The 13196-nt window shown below is 36.1% G+C and overlaps 1 protein-coding gene and 1 long non-coding RNA gene across 4 annotated transcripts in view; one reads left to right on the top strand and one right to left on the bottom strand.

Annotated features, from left to right (window-relative positions):
• LOC115214930 (oxysterol-binding protein-related protein 9) overlaps positions 1-13196 on the bottom strand; it is a 138136-nt gene that overhangs the window by 17603 nt on the left and 107337 nt on the right. For all 3 annotated transcript variants that reach the window (XM_029784009.2, XM_029784010.2, XM_036505513.1), the window contains 3 exons: positions 8599-8794; positions 4534-4643; positions 2192-2221 (listed from right to left, as the gene is read on the bottom strand). In XM_029784009.2, the coding sequence (XP_029639869.1) occupies positions 2192-2221; positions 4534-4643; positions 8599-8794 (336 nt within the window). The remainder of the gene's footprint in view (positions 1-2191; positions 2222-4533; positions 4644-8598; positions 8795-13196) is intronic.
• LOC118764602 lies at positions 1422-12765 on the top strand. The gene is made up of 3 exons (XR_005000417.1): positions 1422-1552; positions 8872-8875; positions 12753-12765. It is a non-coding gene; the product is annotated as an uncharacterized LOC118764602 (long non-coding RNA).

The following is a 13196-nucleotide window of genomic DNA, read 5'->3' on the forward strand; positions in this document are numbered from 1 at the left end:
TGTTCACCGGTATTGGTGGTGGCGGTGAGAACAGTGTTCACCGGTATTGGTGTGGCGGTGAGAACAGTGTTCACCGGTATTGGTGGTGGCGGTGAGAACAGTGTTCACCGGTATTGGTGGTGGCGGTGAGAACAGTGTTCACCGGTATTGGTGGTGGGGGTGAGAACAGTGTTCACGGTATTGGTGGTGGGGGTGAGGACAGTGTTCATCGGTATTGGTGGTGGCGATGAGAACAGTGTTCACCGGTATTGGTGGTGGGGGTGAGGACAGTGTTCATCGGTATTGGTGGTGGCGGTGAGAACAGTGTCACCGGTATTGGTGGTGGGGTGAGGACAGTGTTCATCGGTATTGGTGGTGGCGGTGAGAACAGTGTTCACCGGTATTGGTGGTGGGGGTGAGGACAGTGTTCATCGGTATTGGTGGTGGGGGTTGGGGGGGCGGGCGCACCGCCAATGGCGGAAAGATGGGAAAAGATAGGATTACGGCTTGAGGTAGCCTAAGGTTAAATTTCGTAGAGAGAGAGATAGGAAAGATAAATCAAGTTATGGCGAAGGCTTGAAAGTAGCCTAAAAGGTTAAATTTTCGTAGCGAATGAGATGGGTAAGACGAATCAAGTTATCAATGTATGAATAAACGTAGTAACAACGAATAAAAATAGTAAGATAAATTTTTAAGAACTTGCTGCGGGCATCGACCGGGAGTTGAAATTGAAGAAGAAAGTAAGTTGAATTGGGAGTTTAAATTGCAGAATCGTAATGGTAATGGCGATTTTCAAGTTTTAGCATAAGAAGAAGAAGAGGAGGAAAAAAAGACCGCCAATGGCGGAAAGATGGGAAAAGATAGGATTACGGCTTGAGGTAGCCTAAGGTTAAATTTCGTAGAGAGAGATAGGAAAGATAAATCAAGTTATGGCGAAGGCTTGAAAGTAGCCTACACATACATGTATATAGTTTATAGATTTGAGACAACCATTCTCTGCATAGAATACACTTCGTAGTGCTCAAGAGATTGAACTTGAGCAGGTAGACAAGTAGAAGTAAGGACAAACAAGTTATATATAAATAAATATATATATATATATATATATTTCGTTTTTGGATTTGGTTTGCAAAATTCTTTATATGAGTTCGTGTGTTGAAGCATATTCTGTTGTGTCTGGGGAGAGTCATTTTCTTTTTGTGCCTTATGATTTAACACACTCACTTGTAAAATTTCCACTTATTTCTTATTCTTATTTTCCTAAAATTTTCGTTGCATCTAGCAACCTTTTCCGGTGAGTATGTTACATTATAAGCCACAAAAAGAAAATGACTCTCCCAAGACACAACAGTATATATGTATATATATATATATATATATATATAATTGAGAAAAAGAGCATGTTCTTGAAGCCGAGAATTTGAACTTACAGAGACAATATTTACATATCACCTGAGGAAACACAACTAGAGCTCATAATGCAAGGAAACAATTACATAATCAAGTTTGTGCATGTCTGGAGAACTACATTGCATGGAAACAACTGTAGTGATTAAAAAATAAATGTCCAATTGTTCACTCCAATTTTTTTAATTATCTATTCACACATGACAGATGCCCAAATGCAAACCTGGAAGTACGTATGATACTACTACTGCATAGCACAGGATGAAATCTGAAGGTGGACAAGATTTGTACTGTACTCTACTATGCTCTTAACAGAATATAACATAACTAAATATATATATCTTCTTTTATTCTTTTTCTTGCTTCAGTCATTCGACTGCAGCCATGCTGGAGGCTGCTTTAAGTTGAACAAATTGACCCCAGGACTTATTCTTTGTAAGCCTAGTACTTATTCTATCAGTCTCTTTTGCCAAACTTCTAAGTTACGGGGACGTAAACACACCAGCATCAGTTGTCAAGCCATGGTGGTGGGGGGAATACAGACACAAACATACACACACATATATATATATATATACACATACAGATACACAACGGGATTCTTTCAGTTTCCATCTACCAAATTCACTCACAAGGCTTTGGTTGGCCTGAGGCTACAGTAGACAACACTTGCCCAAAGTGCCATGCAGCGGGACTGAATCTGGAATCATGTTGTTCATAAGCAAGCTACTTATCACACACCCATACCTGCCTCGTATATTATATATATATAATATATTTAACTGTATTGAAGCAGGATACTTACATTCTTCTCTATCTTCTTCATCATAAAGTTCTGGAATTAAAAAAAAAAAGTTGGAATAATAAAAGTAGAAAATATTAACAGCTTAAAAAAAAAATCACAATTTGTTGGGTTTTTTCCACACAAGCATGTAATTACACAATATTGGAAAATATTAATAATAATGATTTCAAATTTTGGCTCAAGGCCAGCAATTTCAGATGATGGGAGAAGTTGATTACACCAACTCCACTGCTCATCTGGTACTTAGGCTATCTACCTCTGAAAGGATGGACGGCAAAGTTGACCTCTGCAGAGTCTGAACTCAGAACATAAAGCTGGGGGAGATGCTACTAAGCATTTTACCTGGCATGCTAACAATACTGCCAGCTCACCACTTTTTTCAAATTTTGGCACAAGGCCAGCAATTTCACTGGAGAGGGGAATGTTGATGACATCGACCCCAGTACTCAGTAGATATTTATTCTATCGACCCCAAAATGATGAAAGGTAAAGTTGACTTCAGTGAAATTTGAACCCAGACCATAAAGACAAACAAAATGCCAGTAAGCATTCTGTCTGGTTTGCTAACAATTCAGGCAGCTTGCTGCCTTACTTAATAATAATAAATTACAACAACAGCAGCAGCACTCAGAGTCAAGTCAACACTAAAGTCCTCTCAACGAGTAGCCACATATGATTTTTAAAATGAGAGTATCTGAAATAAACTCGACTGCTCCTACAAACAAGAATATTAAAAATGAACCTGACTGCTCTCGAAAATTAAGTTAAAAAAAAAAAATAGAAAAATAATCCAGAATTCGTGTCTGGTACTGGATCAATCACAAAACCTAATCAGTTCATGCCAGTCACAAGGCCAAACATCTCTGGAAGTTTCATCTGAATCCATCCAGTGGCTCATGAGATATCTTGTCCACAGACAAACAAATGAAACTGAAAACAATGCCTTCACTAAGGTGGAGGTAATAATAGTTTCAAACTCTGGCACAAAGCCACCAATTTCAGGTGAAGGGTAAGTCAATTACATTGACCCCAGTGCTCAACTGGTATTTATTTCATTGACCCCGAAAGGACGAAAGGTAAAGTTGACCTCAGTGGAATTTGAACTTAGAACGTAAATTCAGAAGAAATACTGCAAAGCATTTTCCCTGATATACTAATAATTCTAACAACACGTCAATGGTGTAATATTAACGAAACCACTGATGAAAATATTACAAATTAACATACACTGACATGAGATTATTTGTAGGTAAAGGATCATTATCATCATCATCATCATTTTAATGTCAATTTTTCCATGTTTGCTTGGATCAGAAGGAATTGGTTGAAGCACATTTTCAATAGGAGGATGCCTTTACAGTTGTCAACCCTCACTTTCTTTGCAAGCAAGCTAATATTTCTCCATAACTGAACATGTTTTAATGGAAGACTTGAAATGGAACAAATAAATGAATGACAGTGCTCTTATAATAGTGACACTCATTTACAATTATCACATGATGCTGAGATGATAAGGCATGCACACAAGGTGGGTTTCTTTCCGTTTCCATTGACCAAATTCACCCACAAGGCTTTGATTGGCCTGAGGTCGAACACTTGCTTAAGGTGCCATGCTGTAAGACTGAATCTGAAAACCATGATGTTGAGAAACAAACTTTTTAACTCATACCTGTACCTACTTATGCTCCCGCCACTACTCTTTCTGCCAGTGCCCTCTGACTGGCTACTGAACCAGTGGCACGTAAAAAGCACCATTCGAACACGGTCAATGCTAATACCCCCGACTGGCTCCCATGCTGGGGACATGTAAAATGCACCATCCAGATGTGGTTGATGCCAGTGCCCTCTGACTGGCTTTCATGCTAGTGGCACATAAAAAGCACCATCCAAACGTTGTTGATGCCAATGCTGTGTGACTGGCCCATGCCAGTAAAAAGCACCCACAACACTCTTGGAGTGGTTAGTGTTAGGAAGGGCATCCAGCTGTAGAAACCTTGCCACATCAGATTGGAGCCTGGTGCAGCCTCCTGGCTTGCCAGTCCTCAGTCAAACCGTCCAACCCATGCTAGCATGGAAAATGGATGCTAAACAATGAAGATGATGATATAAGTGAGAGTTTGTCTTGGTGTTTGTCCCCCACCCACTACTTGTTAACTGCTGCTGGTTTGTTAATGTGCCCATAACTTAGTGGTTCAGCAAAAGAGATTGATAAAATAAGTATCGCACTTAAAAAATAAGCACTGTGGCCAATTTGTTCAACTGAGCCCTTCAAAACTGTGCCCAAGCATGGCCGCAACCCAATGACAGAAACAAGGAAAAGAATACAAAGAGTAAAGAATTACCATCAAATATATCGTCTTCAGAAGTGATAACACGTGGAAGAGCCGTTTCAACAGGACTTTCTTCAGCTGGCGTTTGCATTGGACTGGCTTCTCCTGAAGTTGCAGATTTTCTGTAAGACATCAAGACAAAAATAAGTGAGATGCTCTTTTAATTATTGAACTGGTTTCTCTTGAAGTTGCAGATGTTCTACATCAAGACCAAAATGAAGAGAGTCACCATGGTGATAATTCTAGTTTCACTATTTCTTTTAAAATTTGACAATGATTTAATATCATCAAAACAATTATTCTGACTCTGTCTCATTGTTTCAATGTGCAATGATGGAAGATACAGAATGAAAATTCTTGCTCTGACAATACTAAAATGTTGGCTTGAAAAGCTGCAGATTGACATGCACAATTAAATAACCAATGTGCAGCTTTTAAAGTAAATGAAATCAACTATATACTGAAAAATGTAATAGTGTACGTCAATGAGACTTGGACAATGAAAAGAGAAAGGGAGCCTGGAATGTTGAACATTATGATAAACAGAGATGGGATGAAAATGATTTAGAATAAAACAGATGTTTCAAGCTTAAAGACATTTTCAGGGAATGAAGCAGTTATGCTGAAAGGATATTCTATCACAAAGGGATGGAATATTCAATGACACATCCAATGTAGTTTGTATAGTCAGAAACCAGAAAGAAATGGCACAAAGGTAAAATAAGATAATTCATATCAATACCTGACAAATGGAACAATTTTTAAGTAAATTACTTAGATGGGTTGGTGCAGAATTATTGCAGCATTTTTTCAACAAATTTTATTCAAGAAATGCAATAACAATATTTACCAAAAACATTTTAAATGATGGTCTGACCGTCTGCCAAGCAAATAGGAAGCAGTAATTGAAGTAGATGGTGAATATGCTTCGGAATAATCATTTAAAGATGTTTTTGTAACATGTTGTTATTGTTTTTGTTGAATAAAATTTGTTGAAAAAGCCGCGATAATTATGCACAAACTCAATATATTATGAAGCCAGTCAGCCAATTTGGATAATTGTATTAATAGACAGTGGCTATATTACTAATTACTTAAAGTAATTAGGGCTGTGTCTTAAATGGGGAGGATTTCATTCAGTCTGTGCATCTTAACTGTGATCAACTAGAACAATCAAAATTAGTTGATCCATTATAATTTATTAATTAATCTACACTGAAAATTTAAGCTGATTCAGATGGGCAATGCTTGCTTGTTAAACAACCATTGCCAACTATCTAGAGATCTATCACTGTAATAGAACACTTAAGCTACAATTCAAAAAGATATCTAAGGAGTAGAGTCAAAAGGTTTTAATTAACAAACTGGCATTATTGGTAGGAATACTATACCAGCATCTAAAATTATGGACAGCTATGTATGAGATCTAAAGTTTAAATAGGAACAGAATGGTGGAAAATAAAACAAGAACAACAAAAGCAAAACAATCAAATGCTATCAGGTGAGCAGTGGTTGCTTCTTTAAAATAGTCAAAGAGTTTGGAATTGGTGAACTCTATAATTGATGGTTATTTCTTGGATAAACAGAGTTAGATAAAAAATTTGAAAATTAAAAGTTAGTTATGTTGAATTGAAATTATGAAAAATGAAAGCAATTATCAATGTGTTTTGTTTGAAATTATCTTTTTATTTTCCATTTTTTTCTTCAGGAATTTTAAACCTGAATTAACAGACTTGGAACAGTCTTACAAAGTGGTACATTTCTTAGATAAGACCAAATGTATTTAAATATTGTTCTTGCAACAACATGGTTTACCTTTTCAAGTAATTATCACAGTTTAAGTAATTAAATAATGGTATGAATAAATAATATTATATAAATCATGAATTTAAACTAACATTTTTCAAAGAATTAATTTAATGAACACAAATTTTAAGTCACAGCTAAAAACAGACAGAATACTACAAACAGTCAATTAAAATACAAAAGATAATGCATGAATAATACTTAAAGATATACACCTTTGAAAGACATGATGCTGTAAGCTTTTATCAAAGAGAAAATCTCTGAAGACATGTTATGCTAAAAACACAATACATATTAGAATGAGGTCAACATTATCACTACAGTGTCATGCAAGAACAACAGATATATTTAGCCCAACTTGGAACTTGTTAATGCTGTACACTGAATTGTCACTTGTTAAATGCAGATGGAGATTGAATGTGGTTTCAATTTCATTCAGCCCAACAAGCTTTCTGCAATATCAGTCAATGTTTTATTCACTGTTTTCCTATATATCAAAGCATGAATTTGGTTAAATAAAATGACGATGGTGTGCATGGCATTGATAAGCCTCAAGTAAGGGAAAATTTAACTGTTATTCTTGTGAACCACTGCTACAATATTCACTACACACCAACATATAATATTTTTAACATAAGTTTAAGAAGGAATTTTTTTCAGATAAAAAAACATGAACCCCCAAAAGTCATATGAAACCTGGTTGAAACCCACTGATTTGATGTCCTTTTTTTTCCTCCCTTAGATAGAACATTGTGATTTGAGAGATTTGGTTGCTATTTGTAGCAAACCAAGAGTGGCCTAAATCACATGTATCTCAAATGGGGCTGTAATGTTCCCTTTGGGACCTTAAAGAAAATTAAGGGAGATGGCATAAAAGAAACTGGCAAAACTGTTACACCTGTAACACACAATACAGATGTAATGTGATGTTGGAAGCCATGGATGGTTTTACAATATCAAAGGAGGAGGGGAGCTGAGCAAAAACTATTTGCAAATCATTCCTCTTCTGGCTCCTTTGTTAGCTGTAAAAATTGGATATTGTTGGCACTGGATTTTTCCCCCACAGAGAACTCACTCAGAGCATGTGGGCAAAGCAATGACTTATTCCATGCAGTTTCAATACCATTATGATTCTTGAAGTAAAAATCAACCAGTTTTATTTTCTTTCTTTTTTTTTTTTTTTGTTAAGTAGACCAAAATACAACACAGCTACAGCTGTTAATCAAACAACACACAAGTTAGAAAATTACTATTTTAAAATCTCACAAGAGATATTCAGCAACAGTACTTTGTAGTAAAGATTTTTGCCAACATAACATGGCAGTCCTGGTTTAGGATGTATGTTGCTATAATTTAGCCCCAGGAGACATTGTTTCCAGCTGGCTATACAACATGATCCATGTCCTTATATTTTCGAACAAGGGAATCGTCTCCAGCTGGCTATACAACATGATCTGTCTCCTTATATTTTCGAACAACGGAATTTAGATTCCCTTGTTCGAAAATATAAGGACACAGATCGTATCATACAGCCAGCTGGAGACGATGCCTCCTGGGGCTAAAATTACAGTAACATTCATCCTAAACCAGGACAACCATGTTATGTTGGCAAACAATCTTTACTCCAACGCATAAGTTATTAACACTTTCTTTATAGGTTCATTAGGTTTTTTGGGTTCTTTTTTTTTTAAGGGACAAAAAACTGAGATGCAAATATAAGAATATATTCCCAAAAGATCTGTCTTAAACATAATTAATCAAACCTTCCATTGAAAACTTAATGAATTGAAGGTGTCTGTAAATTGGTTTAAGTAAACAATGTGTGTGTGTGTGTGTGTGTGTGTGTGTGTACATAAGCTATCCATACATACACATGTGTGTATATATAAACATTTCACAGAAGCTTTTCAACCAATTATTCCTTTTAATCCTTCACATTATGAAACACACATATAAACATTTTCAAAATGCATTCATGATGTGTAATTTGCTAGAAGACGCCAATGAAAAAACAATACCATTTTGTGAAGAAAAAAAAAAAAAAGACTAGACTTCTTTTGAAACTGAAGTCACCCTTTAACATAAGCATAAGGAAACAACATAATTGATGAGGGCTCATTTGTCCCTAACAACTTCTTTGTGGTACAAAATTTGGCTTTAGTAATTTATTTGAGATTAGGGTGCAACCTCAAAGACACATCAGTTAATACTTTTAACATAGTATGAAATCTTGTAAAGTGTCAAAGTTGTCTGTGTTGCAGCTATACTCACTCTGAGGTAGTCTTTGGAGAACCATACCGGTATTCTTCAGCATCATAGAAGTCTTCATCTTCACTACTTGAATAGGAAATGTCAGGCACTTGTGTTACAGACACTTGATTAGAGCTGGCATCTGTTCTCTTCATATTTACAGGAGCATGGCTATCAGTAGGAATGTTGCTGCTATCTGAGTTGGATACAATGGAGCCTAAACGTAATGGTAAAATACATACATATTAGAAAGTCTCATTCATGAAATGACTGGTTGTCGATACAGAGTCGAAGATACGTTGGAGAATAAACATAGAAAACCTCAGTAAATACATGTGTGAGTGTGTACCATCATCATTTAACATCATGCTGGCATGGGTTGGATGGTTTGACTGGGCTGGCACACTGGAAGGCTGCACCAGACTCCAGTCTGATTTGACATGGTTTTCTATGGCTGGATGCCCTTCCTAATGCCAACCATTCCAGGAGTGTAATGGGTGCTTTTATGTGTCACCAGCATTTGCATGACACAGGGGTGCGTTTACATGCATGTAGGAACTATAATATAAACCTGTGTTTATCCTTATTTTCCAAATATATATATATACACACACACACAATTGTCACTTGTGCCTTTTGGTTTTTAAATTGCAAATAGCCACCTTAATAAATTTATATATATATATATATATATATATATATTATATATATATATATATATATATATATATATATATAAATACAGTGTACATTTAAACACATAGGAGGTAACCATCAGAGGATACCTGGCACGCTAGAAGGAATAGCCAAAATCCAAACCACTATTAGGGATAAATTTCGAAGGGAATGAAAAATATAAACATTTACCATCTATCACTAAAGCACTAGTTTAATATTGAAGGTAGCACAAGAACCAAATGAGGTTACTCCTGTAGCATAGAAGGATGGAGGACATGGGTGAGTGAAACAGTTGAGAGGTTGGTGTGGTGTTATGACTTGTCACATGATTTAGTGTGAAATATTTCTAATTTTCCTTAGTAACTGATTTATTCAGTGAAATGGATGACCATAAAGAAATTAAAAAAAAAAAAGAAAGAAAACCACAGATTTCTTGTTTGCAAGTTAATTAGAATTATTTTGAGAGCATTTTCCAGCAGGTGTAATTGAGTGTAATAGCTGGAGGATGTTATAGAAAAAAAATAATTGGAGACAGGGTTTTCCATTGTAGAACTAGGAGAAAGAAGCACACATTATAAAGCACTTGGGTGTGTGCGCGTCTTCCCCTTGTCTTGACAAAATATATAAATATAGATGCATCATAAGCAACTCATAACTAAGAACTTCCATCTGCATTGCTTAATCCATTTCTACTTTAGTTTATGTTGAATTATTGCCAGTTTAACGCAAGTTGTTTGACCTCTTGCTTAAAGAACTTAATTATGGAGAATATATTTATAGTTATTTATCAAGAGTATTCCTTGATTCTTCAATGATGGAACTGAAAATGACTAACATCCTTTATAAAGGATATTGCTCGACTCTTCCTCTCTGTAGACGGAATAGCTGGCTTATAAGGAAATCTTTGCTCAATGACTTACACACCATCATCATTTAACATCTGCTTTCCATGCTGGCATGGGTTGGATAGCTTGACAAGGACTGACATGGCCAGGGGCCGTATCAGGTCCCAGTTGTCTGTTTTGGCTTGGTTTCTACAGCTGGATTCCCTTCCTAGTGCCAACCACCCTATGCACAGGAACTGTAAGAGACACATTATTTCTTATCACTTATCTACTCCAACAACTTTGCAATTATGTTTGAATTATAAAAGTTCAGCTCTAAAGTAATAGCATTTTGCTTGTTCGTTCCTTCTTTGTAATTATATATATATACATACATCTATTTATACATCATCATTAAATGTCTGTTTTCCATGTTGGCATGAGTTGGATGGTTTGACAGGAGCAGGTCAGCTGAAGCACTGCCTAGGTTTCATGTCTGTTTTGACATGGTTTCTATGACTAGATGCTCTTCCTAATGCCAACCACTTCACAGAGAGTACTAGGTGCTTTTAGGCAGTACTGGCATGGGTATGTTTATGTGGCACCAGTACAGGTGCATTTTATGTGGCACCTGTACTCGCAAGCCCATAAGATTAGGAATGCTCAGCTGGAGAGGGATGTAGGGGACAAACCTGTATATGACAACAACCAGCCTTTAACTTAGCATGATGTGTCATTTCAAGCACAGCAAACTGCCAGGAGTTTTGGTCCCTTGTCATCCTCTCTGTTAATCCCAATGTTTACAGATCCTCTCTCACCACTTCATCACACATCTTTCTGGATCTACCCCTTCAAAAAGGTTTCTTTTACAATTATATTGGCATCATGTGAAAAGCACCCAAACCAGTACCACTGCTTCCCAGAAAAAAAAGTCTAGCAGTGTTAAATCAGATGGTCTTGGTGGCCAAAGTCCCTTCAAAATAATCCGTTCACCGAAAAACTCTTGAAGCAGCGCCATGGTGATGCGTGAAGTATGTGCTGTAGCTCCATCTTGCTGAAAGTATGCATTATTAATTTCACTTTCAGTGAGTTGGCCCCTACAAATGGATAGACAATATTTGAGTAATATCTCTCGGTGTTGATGGTGTCGTCAAAATATATCACTGCAGAGAGCCTTTTTTTTGAACACCCTGCATGTAAAGAAACTGATTAAGACAGAATGCAGAGCAGTATTTATGTTGAGTGTTTAAATGCCATCAGGGTCTACTTTGCCATTTATCCTTTTGGGGTCATAATTGCTGGCCTTCTGCCAAAATTTGTATCTAATATGCAAAGTAACTAAATATTACCATCAGACATACTAAATTCTATAGTTTCTGCTTTTTAGATTTTTTTTAACCCTTTAACAAAAAATTTAGTCAAATAATTGTTATTAATGAGATGGTGTTTGGAACATAAATTAACATAAAAATTTGATAGGCTTTGATTGAGATCACTTTATACAGGAAGTTTGTATAAAAGAATGGGTGACGGTGTCAGGCAGGTTGATATTACAAGGGTTAATATGTTGGTATCAAAAGTTGCTTCCCAACCACTTGGTTCAGGGTTCAGTCCCACTGTGTGGCACTTTGGGCAAATGTCTTCTAATATAGTCGCAGGCCAACCAAAACCTTGTCAGTGGATTTGGTAGACAGAAACTGAAAGAAACCCATCATGTGTGTGTGTGTGTCTCCCACAGCTGCTTGACAACCAGTGTTGGTGTGTTTATGTCCCAGTAACTTAGTGGTTCAGCAAAAGAGACCAATAGAATAAGTACCAGTCTTAAAAAAAAAAATAAGGCCTGGAGTCAATTCATTTGGCTAATAAATTCTTCAAGGCAATGCCCCAGCATAGCCACAGTCTAATGACTGAAAATAAGTAAAAAAAAAAAAGAAAAAAAAAGATAACTTTGAAACAACATTTCAATAAAAAAAAAGGAAGCTAAACTGTTCTTATGTAAATAAAGTAGAAGATACATTAAAAAATCAACAATTATTAATTATTCTGTTATGTCTGGGGGAGTCATTTTCTTTTTGTGCCTTATAATTTAACACACTCACCGGTAAAATTTCCACTTATTCCTTATTTTTATTCTCCTAAAATTTTTGTTGGGTCTTGCAACCTTTTCAAAAGTCTTGACTCAATTATATGGACGTCATGCAATTATGCTCACATATAAATATGTTTGATGTATCAAAGAGAAGAAAAGAAAGAAAGAAACAGGGGAAAGAACTTGTTTTGTTGTCTCTGAACCGGGACTACAGAATCATTAAAACTAATACTGTGAAATATTTAGTCTAGCATTTTATTCGTTCAGTTAATTAGCAACTTCCTCCTTTTGATCAGTAATGTTGCTAATAAACCGAACAGCTGTTCAGCATTTGATTTCCCATGAATCATCTGTCTTACTGCAATACTGTGAAAGTTGATCTGTAATAATAATAATAATAATGATGATGATGGTGGTGGTGGACACGAGAAAGACAGTCATACATGATTCAGAGTGATGTAACACTTCTATATTACACTATCACTGAATATCACGTTAACAGTAATAAAATCTTAGGAATTATTTTCCACTATGTGGGTGAAGTAGGTTAGCAGCACTATTATAACAAATATACTAAGGAGTAGCTCTACTGTGGTAAAACTGGAAGAGGAGTAGCTCTCTCCTAATAAACATTATAGGTTAACACTTTTGTAACTAGCATAGTGGGGGAGTAGCACTATTGTAACAGTGTAGGACAATAGATATATCCTAATAATCAGGGAAAGAACAGGAGATATAGTAGGGGAGTAGCTCTATTGTGACGATGATAGTTTGGGAGAATATGGACGCAACAGACAGTAACTGAGGAACAAAATGAAATTTGAGCAAGGATTTTGTGAATTTTAAGCTTTTCTGTCTTTTATTACAAATTGGTTGGCCTAGAAAGAGTCTCAAATGAAGAAGCTCATATGTTAATCGTTTAGCATCCATATTCAACAACCAAATGTAATGCATATTTATTCACACTGTTTTGAATTACTCACACATTATCTCGTGGCTTTGAGATTTTGATGATGGGATTGTTAACA

Source organism: Octopus sinensis, linkage group LG8 (genome assembly GCF_006345805.1).
Source record: "Octopus sinensis linkage group LG8, ASM634580v1, whole genome shotgun sequence".
NCBI classification, from domain to species: domain Eukaryota; kingdom Metazoa; phylum Mollusca; class Cephalopoda; order Octopoda; family Octopodidae; genus Octopus; species Octopus sinensis.